Below are 14816 nucleotides of genomic sequence, written 5' to 3'. Positions count from 1 at the left end.
TTGCGGGCATCAAAAGAATAGTCGTGGTGTCAAAATAAATAGTCGCGGGCATCAGAATAAATAGTTGCGCATCAAAAGAATAGTCGGGCATCAAAATAAATAGTCGCGGGCGTCAGAATAAATAGTTGCGCATCAAAAGAATAGTCGCGGCATCAAAATAAATAGTTGCGGGCATCAAAATAAATAGTCCGGCATCTAAAAAAATAGTTGCGGGCATCAAAAGAATAGTTGTGGTGTCAAAATAAATAGTCGCGGGCATCAAAATAAATAGTCGCGGGCGTCAGAATAAATAGTTGCGCATCAAAAGAATAGTCGGGCATCAAAATAAATAGTCGCGGGCATCAAAAGAATAGTCGGGCATCAAAATAAATAGTCGCGGGCAACAAAAGAATAGTCACGGCATCAAAATAAATAGTCGTGGGCAACAAAAGAATAGTCGCGGCATCAAAATAAATAGTCGGGCATCTAAAAAATAGTTGCGGGCATCAAAAGAATAGTCGTGGTGTCAAAATAAATAGTCGCGGGCGTCACAATAAATAGTTTGCATCAAAAGAATAGTCGTGGCATCAAAAGAATAGTCGGGCATCAAAATAAATAGTCGCGGGCGTCAGAATAAATAGTTGTGCATCAAAAGAATAGTCGCGGCATCAAAATAAATAGTCGTGGGCGTCAAAATAAATAGTTGGGCATCTAAAAAATATTTGCGGGCATCAAAATAAATAGTCGCGGGCATCAGAATAAATAGTTGCGCATCAAAAGAATAGTCGGGCATCAAAATAAATAGTCGCGGGCGTCAGAATAAATAGTTGCGCATCAAAAGAATAGTCGCGGCATCAAAATAAATAGTTGCGGGCATCAAAATAAATAGTCCGGCATCTAAAAAAATAGTTGCGGGCATCAAAAGAATAGTTGTGGTGTCAAAATAAATAGTCGCGGGCATCAAAATAAATAGTCGCGGGCGTCAGAATAAATAGTTGCGCATCAAAAGAATAGTCGGGCATCAAAATAAATAGTCGCGGGCATCAAAAGAATAGTCGGGCATCAAAATAAATAGTCGCGGGCAACAAAAGAATAGTCACGGCATCAAAATAAATAGTCGTGGGCAACAAAAGAATAGTCGCGGCATCAAAATAAATAGTCGGGCATCTAAAAAATAGTTGCGGGCATCAAAAGAATAGTCGTGGTGTCAAAATAAATAGTTGCACGTCAAAAGAATAGTCGCGGGCGACAATCTTTTGAAAGATTCACAAATTTTTCAGGGAAGCGTAACGTAAGCGTAATGTAATTGCCAAACAGAGCTTTCTGTAGGCTTCCGGTCAACATAGGGGCTACCAAATAGCCAATAATAATTCTTATCGGCACCTCCAGGAACTTTTTTCATGCTTGTGTTGCTCCCCAACACTTTTTCCATTTGAATATGGCTCACGGGTATAAAAGGTTCGGGGATCCCTGGTCTTAGGCGACCCCTCTGAAAGGGTCGTTCAACCCCCAAAGGGTTCCCGACCCACAGGTTGAGAACCACTGATCTACTGTATGTTCTTGTTCTATCAATGATTCACGCAAGAGCAATTGAAAACTTTAATATTTTAATAAGTTACATTAATGAAACATTTTTTAAATGCTGCCTAAGAAATATAAATGTTTTAATAGGGTTTCCCTATACTGATATAGCTATGGCTATCCTAGGTCTAGTGCTTTTGTTCTTGTTTACCTTTGTGATAACTCTATTGCCACCATTATTTTTTGGGATGTTTCTTTTAACCAGAGCTTTTTTTCAGCCTGAAAACATTTTACCTTACCCAATAGGAAGGCTGTCTGGCTACAAGAGTGGTTCCTGCTGGAGCTGTAAAACTATTGGCAGAGACAGTCAATACCAGGTAGAAAGGCTTTGCCAATTTCCCTTTTATAAGTACATTGGGGGGCATTATAGACAGATGGAGGAGGATCTTTTTTCCATAGAAAAGATTAACACACCAAAGGCTCCCACTTTACATTAGAGGAATGGGACTTTCAGTTGAATTAGCGTAGGGGATATTTCACGGTGAGGGCAGTGAGGTTGGGGAATGCCCTGCCGGGGGATGTTGGGTAGGGGGTTCCTCACGGTGAGGGCAGTGAGGTTGGGGAATGCCCTGCCGAGGGATGTAGGGTAGGGGGTTCCTCACGGTGAGGGCAGTGAGGTTGGGGAATGCCCTGCCGAGGGATGTTGGGTAGGGGGTTCCTCACGGTGAGGGCAGTGAGGTTGGGGAATGCCCTGCCGGGGGATGTTGGGTAGGGGTTCCTCACGGTGAGGGCAGTGAGGTTGGGGAATGCCCTGCCGGGGGATGTTGGGTAGGGGGTTCCTCACGGTGAGGGCAGTGAGGGGGTTGGGGAATGCCCTGCCGGGGGATGTTGGGTAGGGGGTTCCTCACGGTGAGGGCAGTGAGGGGGTTGAGGAATGCCCTGTCGGGGGATGTTGGGTAGGGGGTTCCTCACGGTGAGGGCAGTGAGGGGGTTGGGGAATGCCCTGCCGGGGGATGTTGGGTAGGGGGTTCCTCACGGTGAGGGCAGTGAGGGGGTTGGGGAATGCCCTGCCGGGGGATGTTGGGTAGGGGGTTCCTCACGGTGAGGGCAGTGAGGGGGTTGGGGAATGCCCTGCCGGGGGATGTTGGGTAGGGGGTTCCTCACGGTGAGGGCAGTGAGGGGGTTGGGGAATGCCCTGCCGGGGGATGTTGGGTAGGGGGTTCCTCACGGTGAGGGCAGTGAGGTTGGGGAATGCCCTGCCGGGGGATGTTGGGTAGGGGGTTCCTCACGGTGAGGGCAGTGAGGGGGTTGGGGAATGCCCTGCCGGGGGATGTTGGGTAGGGGGTTCCTCATGGTGAGGGCAGTGAGGGGGTTGGGGAATGCCCTGCCGGTAGATGTTGGGTAGGGGGTTCCTCACAGTGAGGGCAGTGAAGGGGTTGGGGAATGCCCTTCTGGGGGATGTTGGGTAGGGGGTTCCTCACGGTGAGGGCAGTGAGGGGGTTGGGGAATGCCCTGCCGGGGGATGTTGGGTAGGGGGTTCCTCACGGTGAGGGCAGTGAGGTTATGGAATGCCCTTCCTAGAGATGGGGTAATGGCAGATTCTGTTAATGCCTATAAGAGGGGCCTGGATGAGTTCTTGAACAAGCAGAGTATCCAAGGCTATTGTGATACTAATATCTACAGTTAGTATTAGTGTTTGTATATATAGTTTATGTATGTGAGTGTATAGATAGCTTGGTACACGAGTGTCAATAGATGTGCATTGGGATTGGTTTGGAGGGGTAGAACTTGATGGACTTTGGTCTTTTTTTTAAACCAACTTAACTATGTAACAGGAAAATTACAGAGTCTGTTTTAAGAAACTTTATTAATTTAGAAATTGAGTAAAGTCATTGTAGAGCAATGCCTAATCATTGTCTACTTAGCATGTTTTTAGCAGGCAAGAACCTAGATGATTCCCTAAGACCTTGAGTTTCCTGTGCAACTACCATTATGAATCTAGTACTATATATATATATATACAGGAATGTCCAATTTGCCATCTTTTCAGCTAAGTATTGCAAATCCAAATGAAAAACAACCTTCAACAAAAGTGTGTATAGCAGGAGAAGTCTTGTGGTTTTGTAGGCAAGAACTATTAGGGCGAAGACATATGGGGTGATTAGTTGCTTCAGACGGCGCCCGATTGGTCATGGCAACTTGTATAATAACTAGGCAGCTAATGTCTTTGCCCTTAGTCTGCATTTAATTATCATGTAGTTTCATGGACATATGAGGCACTGAGCATCTCTTAATCATCAGTCAGGCAAGGTCAGTTAGAAGTTCTTGCTTCTCCAAGGAAGTGGATAGACAGGGAAAATTTTCATTTTAACTCTGAATTAAAGTTTTACAACTATTAATCCTCTTTCTTGATAAATGTTATGGTGGTACATCAATTGAGAAGGTTCTCCTCTGCCTAAATTCTATTTATCGCCATAGCTCATCTGTAGACCAGTTAGACGTTCAAGTTTGCAGTAAGTCATCTACATCCCTCTGCAGCAATTCATATTATAAGAGGCATCCTCCCAGTTTCATAATGTTTTCAAAAGATCTGGAACGGCTGTACCTTTGTATCATCATGGAAATCCTTATTGAAAGGAACCAGGAGAAATGTATATGTTGGAATAGAATTATTCTACTTTGTGGTACAGGTATCAGACCCCTTACCCGGAAACCCATTATCCAGAAAGTTCTAAATTACAGAAAGGTCATCTCCCATAGATAGACTCCATTTCAATCAAGTAATTCACATTTTTCAAAATGGTTTGCTTTTTCTCTGTAATAATAAAACAGTACCTGTACTTGATCCCAACTAAGATATAATTACCCCTTATTGGGGGCAGAACAGCCCTATTGGGTTTATTTAATGGTTAAATGATTCCCTTTTCTCTGTAATAATAAAACAGTACCTGTACTTGATCCCAACTAAGATATAATTACCCCTTATTGGGGGCAGAACAATCCTATTGGGTTTATTTCATGGTTAAATGATTCCCTTTTCTCTGTAATAATAAAACAGTACCTGTACTTGATCCCAACTAAGATATAATTACCCCTTATTGGGGGCAGAACAGCCCTATTGGGTTTATTTCATGGTTAAATGATTCCCTTTTCTCTGTAATAATAAAACAGTACCTGTACTTGATCCCAACTAAGATATAATTACCCCTTATTGGGGCAGAACAGCCCTATTGGGTTTATTTAATGGTTAAATGATTCCCTTTTCTCTGTAATAATAAAACAGTACCTGTACTTGATCCCAACTAAGATATAATTACCCCTTATTGGGGGCAGAACAGCCCTATTGGGTTTATTTCATGGTTAAATGATTCCCTTTTCACTGTAATAATAAAACAGTACCTGTACTTGATCCCAACTAAGATATAATTACCCCTTATTGGGGGCAGAACAGCCCTATTGGGTTATTTAATGGTTAAATGATTCCCTTTTCTCTGTAATAATAAAACAGTACCTGTACTTGATCCCAACTAAGATATAATTACCCCTTATTGGGGGCAGAACAGCCCTATTGGGTTTATTTCATGGTTAAATGATTCCCTTTTCTCTGTAATAATAAAACAGTACCTGTACTTGATCCCAACTAAGATATAATTACCCCTTATTGGGGCAGAACAGTCCTATTGGGTTTATTTCATGGTTAAATGATTCCCTTTTCTCTGTAATAATAAAACAGTACCTGTACTTGATCCCAACTAAGATATAATTACCCCTTACTGGGGGCAGAACAGTCCTATTGGGTTTAATTACTGTTTAAATAATTTTATTAGCAGACTTAAGGTAGGGGATCCGAATTGCGGAAAACCCCAGGTCCCGAGCATTCTGGATAATGGGTCCCATACCTGTAAAATATTCTGGTTACCAGCTTTTGTGGCAAACAAAACAACAACATATTGTAATTGCTTCTTTTAGTTTAGGGTTACCTAGAATTAGAACAACGGATTGTACTAATGTTGCTACATATATCAGGTTATAAGTCATCCAATATGCAAAGCTTGGTGGAGTAAAACTTTGAATAAAACCTGTAAACAATACCACAAAAAAGACGGTATATAAAAATAGGAGCCATGCCATCATAAACACTGCACTTTGATGAGGAGCAAGACTGCTAGATGTCCCTGTGTTCTTCATTCTCCTACTGTGCAAATAAAGTGTCCTAATAGTAGGGAACGTAGTAACAATCATAATCAGCAAAGGAACACAAACAGTAATGAACGTAACCTTAATGAAGTCAGCGCTGATGCCAGTTGCTCCTGATGTTGAGTTGAGTGAGTAAAACATTGAGGAGTTTGATGAAGGTTCTTGGATATTAACAGAGGGCAGTAAAGTAAGGAAACTACAGCCCAAGGACACCACTTCTGAAACCAGTATGAGCCACGGAACAATGATGTCGATCTTCAACTTAAACCAAGCGAAAAGCCCAGAGCTGAAGTTGATTATCTTCACAAAGTAGAAGACACAGAGACAGGTTGTTATCCAGGCAGTGGAAGAAATGCCAAATATGAGCAGAGCCAGGATACAGCCCTTGATGTAATTGTTTGTGGCAATGTGGGGCCACACAAAACTAATAATTGAGCAAAAAAATTAAATAAAAGAAAAATAAACATTGGACAAGCTCAGGGCAAGTAATATTTTATTGCTTGAGCTCATCATTTTGGTCTTAAAATAATCCAGCAAAATCACTGAAGAAATATAGGCATTAGTGAAGGCTCCTGCAGTGACTGCCAGAATTGGTGCAAAGAAAGAATACACAAGTGTTACTTTACTGGACAGATCCATGAGATGGTTGGATTTATGCTTCACAGTTTCTCAAGTCCGAGTTTCCAAAAGATGTTACTGGAGTATTCAGCAGGCCCCTATAAGGTACCTCAGAAGCTCAGACAATGTATCTATGTTGCTTCAGCAATGTCCTTCCTCTCAATGTATGTAATATCCTCACTGAGATCCAGAGCGTAGCCCTTCAGCAGTGATGTTTCTTCATCCTAGCCTCCGGCAGGTATGGGCTGTTTCAGACAAACACGCCTTCTATTTACAGCTTCTTGGATTTCAGCTCATTGTATTGGACAGTCAATAGTTTGCATACATACTAAATCCACAAATGGGTATTGGTTGAGTTACTGTCAAAGTCAAAGCATTTATGGAAATATGTTGCCTACAGATCCTCCAAAAAAATCCTGGAATATAGACTAATGATATGCTTAGTGATATTTATGTGCTCGCAGCTGGCATTTAGATACAATTAGTGATGAGCAAATCTGTTCCGTATCGCTTTGGTGAAAAATTTGCGAATCTTTCAAAAGATCTGCGAAACAGCGAAAATGTCATGCGCCAAAAAAAATTGTTGCCCGAGGCTATTATTTTGTCACATGGCTATTATTTTGTCAACCGCGGCTATTATTTTGTCACCCGCGGCTATTATTTTGTCACCCGCGGCTATTATTTTGTCGACCGCGGCTATTATTTTGTCACCCACGGCTATTATTTCGTCGCCCACGGCTATTATTTTGTTGCCCGCAGCTATTATTTCGTCGCTCGCGGCTATTCTTTTGATGCCTGCGACTATTCTTTTTTGACGCCGGCGACAATTTTTTGACGTGTGGCGAATTTTTCCGCAGCAAATTTTTTCATCCGTTTCGCAAAACAATCCACCAATGGCGAAATGTGGAAATTCGCCGCGAATCCATGCCTGTCGAAACATTTCGCCCATCACTAGTTACAATATGTGGGTAATTCTACCAAACATGCCCATCTCTAACACAGTACCATGCAGTGCTATGGTTTTTTTAGTTCCTGCAAGATGTGGACATCCCTGGGCTCAGATTCCAAAATCAAAATAAAGACAAAAGAATAGAATCCAGTGATGCTATTAAACTGCAATTCTCTTTAATAGGAAAGCATCACATGACATGTTTGGAGGTGACGTTGTTTTTCAAGATGGCTTCCTTACTGCGATATCAGGAACCCCACATTTATAATTCCATCTTCAAAATGTAAAACTCTCTGAGTATAGTAGTAGAGCACCATTGAGGGAAGAGTCCTGGGCTTTTTAGTGTCTTGTTAGTGCTGCAATCTTTGAAATGGGGCAGGTTTGGCCATCACTACAATTAAGTGCTAAATTCCACAAGGAAGGCTATGGTTTTTTTATGGTTTGTTGTCTGTAACCAATCTCAGCAGTAGAAGGTTTAGAAAAGGTCATGAGTTTTGTAGAAGTTGTATGTCTACAACAACTTAGTTTGCATTTATCTGCCACATAGCTCCATGGACCTCAACAGTAGAAGGTTTAGAAAAAGGCCACGAGTTTTGAAGAAGTTTTATGTCTACAACAACTGAGTTTGCATTTGTCTACCACATAGTTCCATGGACCTGAGCAGTAGAAGGTTTAGAAAAAGGCCATGAGTTTTGAAGAAGTTTTATGTCTACAACAACTGAGTTTGCATTTGTCTGCCACATAGTTCCATGGAACTCAGCAGTAGAAGGTTTAGAAAAAGGCCATGAGTTTTGAAGAAGTTTTATGTTTACAACAGCTGAGTTTGCATTTGTCTACCACATAGTTCCTTGGACCTCAGCAGTAGAAGGTTTAGAAAAAGGCCATAAGTTCTGAAGAAGTTTTATGTTTACAACAACTGAGTTTGCATTTGTCTACCACACAGTTCCATGGACCTCGCAGTAGAAGGTTTAGGAAAATACCATGAGTTTTGAAGAAGTTTTATGTCTACAACAACTGAGTTTGCATTTGTCTACCACAGAGTTCCATGGACATGTCGTTTGCAGTAAGAGCTGAATTACAAGTATTAGCTGCAACCGGTGTGTAAAAATTGCACAAGGCAGTGAATAAGTAAATCCCTTTTCTAGCAGTAGGTGGCTCCACTTGGTTAGCAGCAAATATCCAAGCCACATTGCATTTTGCAATCCATAAGTAGCAATAAAGCAGAAAAACTGTTTTTAATGGCTTCTTGGGGCAACTTCAACTGTACTATTCCACAGGAGCCAGAAGGCTTAGGGGACATAAATGCAATGTTTTCCAGTTATAAATGATCCTGGTTATATTGGCAATAGTTCCTCTGAAATTGGCATTAGATGTTCAGAGCAAGCTAATATGTCAGAAACAAGAAAGACTTTTCAAGACATGCACTTGCACTTACCTATAGAAACCAATTAAATCATTGTTTCCTGTTCCTATCTCATAGCCGACTGATGCACCTATGTTAGTAAAAATAAGCCCCAAAGCATGGGGAGCTCGGTATAAGTATCCTCCCTATTCCAGATATACCTTATATTCCTATTGAAATATTCACTGCCCATTGTACTGATTATCAAAATAGTTCAGGATGTCTGATGTTTGATGTAGATTATTGAGGAATCAGGAGACATTTCTTAGACCAAAATAATTGGTCTTCATGACTATATCATTCTAGTTTACTTTTGTGGCAAATAAACAGCAACATATAGTTATTGCTTCTTTTAGTTTAGGGTTACCCAGAATTAGAACGATGGATTGTACTAAAGTGAATGAATATAACAGCATATAAGTTATCCAATATCCAAAGCTTTTTGAATCAAAGAGCTTGAAGAAATACGTAAACAATGCAACAAAAACAACAGCATATAAAAGAAGGAGCCATGCCATCATAAACACAGCACTTCGATGAGGGGCCACACTGCTAGATGTCCCTGTGTTCTCCATTCTCCGACTGTGCAAATAAAGTGACCCCATTGTAGAGAAGGTAGTGACAAGCATAATCAGCAAAGGGACAAAAGCAACAATGAAGGTAACCTTCATGAATCCAGGGATGCTGGCAATATCTACTGATGTGGAGTTGAGTGAGTAGACCAATGAGGTGTTTGATGAAGATCCTGGGCTATTGACAGAAGGCAATAATGTAATGAAACTGCAGCCTAAAGACAATGCTTCTGAAAAGAATATGAACCATGGAACCATGACGTTGATCTTTATCTTGAAGAAAGCAAGAATGCCAGAGCCGAAGTTGATTATTTTCAAAAAGTAGAAGACACAGAGACAGGTGGTATTCCAGACGGAGGAACAAATGCCAAACAGGAGCAGTGCAAAAATATAGGCCTTGACATAATAATCTGCATATATCTCCGGCCAGAAAACACTCACCGCGGAAACGAATAAAATAAGAGAAAGAAAAACATTGGATAAGCTCAGGGCAAGTAATATCTTATTGCTGGTGCTCATCGTTTGTGTTTTAAAATAGTCAAGCAAAATCACAAAAGAGATATAGGCATTAGTGAAGGCTCCTGTCATGTCAGCCAGGTTTTGTGGAAGCTGAAACACAATTTTTAGTATCCTAGATAAATCCATGAGGTTTGATTTAATTCTCAACAGGTTCTCAAGTCCAAGTTTGGTTTGGTCTTGTGCCGTTTGGTATCCTCTATGTATAAAGTGTCTTCCTTGAGATCTAGAGCGTAGCCCTTCAGCAGTGATGTTCCTTCATCCTAGTTACTGGCAGGTATGGGCTGTTTCAGACAAACACACCTTAAATGTACAGGTGCTTAGAATACAGATCATTATTGTACAATTGCATAAATGCAAAATCCACTAATGGCTATAGGTTGAGTTACAGTCATAGGCAAAGCATTTATGTAAATGTTTTGCCCACAGAATCCTGGAGGTTTTCTTCTGGAATATAAACTATTGATATATTTAATGATATATTTATGTGCACGCGTCTGGCATTCTGTAGGTATTCGTACCAGAACATGCCCAGCTCTGAAACAGTACATGAAAGTCAAAAAGCACCATTCTTAGTTGTGGCTATATATTAAAAGGGGTAAGACTTTAGGACAGAGGCAACAAACACAGCTTCAGGTATTACTGAGTAACCTACCTCCCATGCCTCAGCTTTTTAAATGTGGGGGGTGAATAAATATTCTTTTCAAATGCAACAGTCCTCTACTTCTTTACAGCTGAAATCTACCCCAGTGGGCACAGATAGAGAACTGGAACCCACTGCTAAACTGCAAAGGTCACATGGTAACAGCTGAGCCTATTTTCCATGCACAAAGTTCCTCTGGTTAGAATCCTACGAGGTTTCCTGGAGTACAGACTAAGATATATCAAGTGATATATTTAGGTCCATACAGCTGACATTCTGATATAATATGTACATGGGATCCCCAACCTTTTATACTCATGAGCCACATTCAAAAGGAAAAAAGTTTTGGCAAGCATGAAATAAGTTCCTGGAGGTGCCAATGAGAGCTATAATTGGCTATTTGATAGCCCCTACGTTGACTGGAAGCCTACAGAAGGCTCTGTTTGGCACTTACACTGGGTTTTTTTTGCAATCAAAACTTGCCTCCAAACCAGAAATTCAAAAATAAGCATCCCCACCACTGGTTGGGGATCACTGATGTAGATGTTTCAGAAGATGAAAAAAACAATACCTATAAAGAACAAAACTTTCATAGAGTTCACCTAGATTGAAACACACAGATATGAAATTCTAGGATTTTCCATATTATTGCACCAAGCGGCTTTTGTCCAAAGTGCTTTCCATGTGTCTGTGGTACCGTTATCTGCAGTAGGATCATTGCCAAATGATCTTAGACTTTCAACAAGTGTTCCTTGTGCCCATATAAAGGGCACGTAAAAATATGCCTTTATTAATATTTGAATCAATAAATAATTATATTACTGTTCCATATTACTAAAAACTCAACTTGTACAAGAATTACAAATGGCCACAAAAGTTTTCCTATACTAAACTTGCAGTTGGGGCAACATTTTATGGAGACTTGCCATTTGGTTGTTGATTTTTTAATGCTTAAAAAAAAACCCTCTGCTTCATGGAAATAAGTTCGGTAGATTTTTACCAAGCATCCTGTATGTGGAACTGGAAGTGTTGGAATTTTCGCCACCACTCTTTATAATATTTACTGGAAAAAAATGGTGTGGTGAAGTCATACAGGTATTATACTGAGTTGGAGAGCAGGTGGCAAAGGAAACAAGAAGCCCCAATGATTTGCATGTTCCATCTATAACTTGATATTTCCCCTGATATTCTGATTACAATAAATCATTGTGCTGCAAAGTCTTGTAACGCTCTTATAGATACTCTTGCTCTTCGACAAACACCTTGGAACCAAAGTCTTGTAACGCTCTTATAGATACTCTTGCTCTTCAACAAACACCTCGGAACCAAAGTCTTGTAACGCTCTTATAGATACTCTTGCTCTTCAACAAACACCTCGGAACCAAAGTCTTGTAACGCTCTTATAGATACTCTTGCTCTTCGACAAACACCTTAGAACCAAAGTCTTGTAACGCTCTTATAGATACTCTTGCTCTTCAACAAACACCTCGGAACCAAAGTCTTGTAACGCTCTTATAGATACTCTTGCTCTTCGACAAACACCTTGGAACCAAAGTCTTGTAATGCTCTTATAGATACTCTTGCTCTTCGACAAACACCTTGGAACCAAAGTCTTGTAATGCTCTTATAGATACTCTTGCTCTTCGACAAACACCTTGGAACCAAAGTCTTGTAATGCTCTTATAGATACTCTTGCTCTTCGACAAACACCTTGGAACCAAAGTCTTGTAATGCTCTTATAGATACTCTTGCTCTTCGACAAACACCTTGGAACCAAAGTCTTGTAACGCTCTTATAGATACTCTTGCTCTTCGACAAACACCTTGGAACCAAAGTCTTGTAATGCTCTTATAGATACTCTTGCTCTTCAACAAACACCTCGGAACCAAAGTCTTGTAACGCTCTTATAGATACTCTTGCTCTTCCACAAACACCTCGGAACCAAAGTCTTGTAACGCTCTTATAGATACTCTTGCTCTTCCACAAACACCTTGGAACCAGAAACCAGGAGAAATGCTACAGTCACCGAGTATGCTGTCTGCCATTCAGATAATAAAAACAATTATTCTGGTTATAACCGGACCATGTGGATTCATCCTAAACTCATGGATTGTAGCTGTGCATCTCAGCCATTGGAAGAAGGGAGTGAGCCTTGGGGACTGTGATCAAATCATTCTCATCAAAGGGGTCACCAACGTTCTCCTCCAGTGCTCATTAACGTTCACCGGGACAGTCAGTGCTTTTCAACTATATGAGTATGTTAAAATAACTTAGTGGCCTACGTGTTCTTCTTCCTTCTGGCTTCCCTCTGGTTTTGGCTCACTGCCTGGCTCTCTATCTGCTACTGCTTGAGACTCGGCAACATTTCACATTGGTTCCTTATCGGCTTAAAAAAGAGAATCTCTTCCGGGATTACCCAACTCCTTTTAGGAACAGTGGTGATCTTAAGCATAATTAATATTCCAGATTTTTGGACATTTAACATAAAAGCTCAGCAAAACACATCTATCGCCATATTGATGAATTATTTTATCTTAGAACCGGATGTTAAATACCTGTCTTTCAATGTTGCATTCGGTTGCTGCCTGCCAACTCTTATAAATTCTCTGTGTATTGGACTCAGCCTAATGTCGCTTTTTTTTTTGAGACATGTCCATAGGATGAAGCAGAATCACTCTCAGTCCTGGAGCGGGAAAATGAAGACCCATGCAAGAGCCTGCATGACAATATTCCTCCTTATGGCTCTGAACTTGTTTTTATTTTCAACGGTTATTATTTTGGTTATATCACAATTCAGTTCCGGAACTATTTGGAATACTCTCTTCTGGTCAGCAATCATGGCAAGTCCCTCAGGCCAAGCCATCATTCTGTTCTTTGGGAATTCAAAGTTACGGCCCGGTTGGTTAAAGACTTGTTTCTGAGGGATTAGGTTATGGGGGGCATATTTGTATTAGAAATATAGGGTGTGACAGAATTACCTTTCATTTTAATTTATATGGTTGATATCTCTAGATAAATAGAAGAGTTGTTGTAGTTGATGTAGGTTACGTTTGTACAGAAACTTACAAAACACTTAGTAGAATCCTGCACTCATGTATTGAAAGTTTAAAAAGATGTATATTTGGTACCAGCTAGGAAGAAGAGGGGACTTTTGGCAGTAGAAGATCTATGCTTTCCAATCTGACTTCTCTAGCCTGATAAGTACCCCCCCCGCTGAGCATTCTCCTTGTATATAATGTATGTGTTTGATGATAGAAGGGATTAATACAGAGATAATAATTAGAATTGGTTGACTGATTACAAAGGTTTATATAATAGTTAACAGCAGTGTAACTTTTGGGGTTTTTGCACATTGATACTCATGAAGCACTACCCAGATATCTTTTCCCAGTCCACCCCCAATAGCCCTTTTAACGTGTTCTTCCACTTGCTCTACTTTCTTTGTATGTGTTTTGTGTTCCAAAGAGAAATTGACCCTTTTAGAGTAACCTTATATTTAGTTTGTGAAGTCCTCTGTCCAACAATAGTCATAAGGTACCCCAAATACATGGAAACCCGCAGTCTGTCAAGCATTGCCATAGGTTGTGCTGTAGACCTTCTCCCAGATTGACAGTCAAACTTTCATACACCGGAACACACTTTTCAATTTCTTTGGCATACTTACTCCTTGATATTCTCTCGATATTCCGATGCCATTTAATCATTGTGGACAAACTCTAGGAACACACTTGTAAATACAATTGGCAATTGACTAATAACCTAGGAACTGGAGTATGAATCATGAATCATTGGTCATTCTAATAATTACATCAATTTTTCCTGTTGTAACAGGCACATGTGGGATATGAACTATAGGGAGTGGAGCAAATTGTTATTCTGTCTCATTTGGTTGATTATTTTTCACCTTATATATCCATTAAATTATATATTTGCCATGGAGTTGTTTACTTTGCCTTGCATACTTGATCAATCCTGTTGAGGGATCAACATCCTACACTGATGTTTTAATGAGGAGATAAAGTAGTGTTAAGGTCCCCATACACGGGCCGATCCGCTCGCTTGGCGAGCGATCGGATCTTCTCCCAATATCCCCCACCTACCGTGGGCGATATTGGGAGAATCCAGGATAATTCGATCGTTTGGCCCTGGGGCATAATGATCGAATTATAACAACGGGAATAGGAAAAGTTGGTCCGACTAGATTTTCTAACCTGTCCGATCGAGATCTGCCCGATTTCAGGCCAGATATCGGTCGGGCAGGCCCGTCGGTAGTGCCCATACATGGGCCAATTAGCTGCCGAATCTGTCTAAGGGACCAATATCGGCAGCTAGAATTGTCCCGTGTATGGGGACCTTTACTTGAGTTATACTATAGTTACATATATTTGAATATGCTTTTCATCATTCGAGTGCATTTCC

The 14816-nt window shown here is 40.7% G+C and overlaps 2 protein-coding genes and 1 pseudogene across 2 annotated transcripts; 1 reads left to right on the top strand and 2 right to left on the bottom strand.

Moving 5' to 3' along the window:
• Positions 1–5415: 5415 nt before the first annotated feature.
• tas2r8 (taste 2 receptor member 8) lies at positions 5416–6336 on the bottom strand. Its single transcript, NM_001172019.1, is given in 1 exon segment — positions 5416–6336. A coding segment is annotated over 1 exon segment (921 nt).
• Positions 6337–8968: 2632 nt separating this feature from the next.
• On the bottom strand, positions 8969–9883 carry t2r35 (bitter taste receptor 35). The gene has a single exon (NM_001172021.1). It carries the CDS (start codon positions 9881–9883, stop codon positions 8969–8971), a length of 915 nt encoding a protein of 304 aa, NP_001165492.1.
• A 2545-nt stretch (positions 9884–12428) lies between these two features.
• On the top strand, positions 12429–13318 carry LOC116407508 (annotated as a pseudogene).
• Positions 13319–14816: the final 1498 nt, after the last annotated feature.

The sequence above is a fragment of the Xenopus tropicalis genome, chromosome 9 (genome assembly GCF_000004195.4).
Source record: "Xenopus tropicalis strain Nigerian chromosome 9, UCB_Xtro_10.0, whole genome shotgun sequence".
Taxonomy (NCBI): domain Eukaryota; kingdom Metazoa; phylum Chordata; class Amphibia; order Anura; family Pipidae; genus Xenopus; species Xenopus tropicalis.
Note: the sequence above shows the minus strand (reverse complement) of the source record. Positions and strands in the feature narration are given on the sequence as shown.

Coding starts and splice junctions, on each gene's coding strand:
- t2r35 (NM_001172021.1), bottom strand. CDS start 9,883: ATGGATTTATCTAGGATACTAAAAATTGTGTTTCAGCTTCCACAAAAC.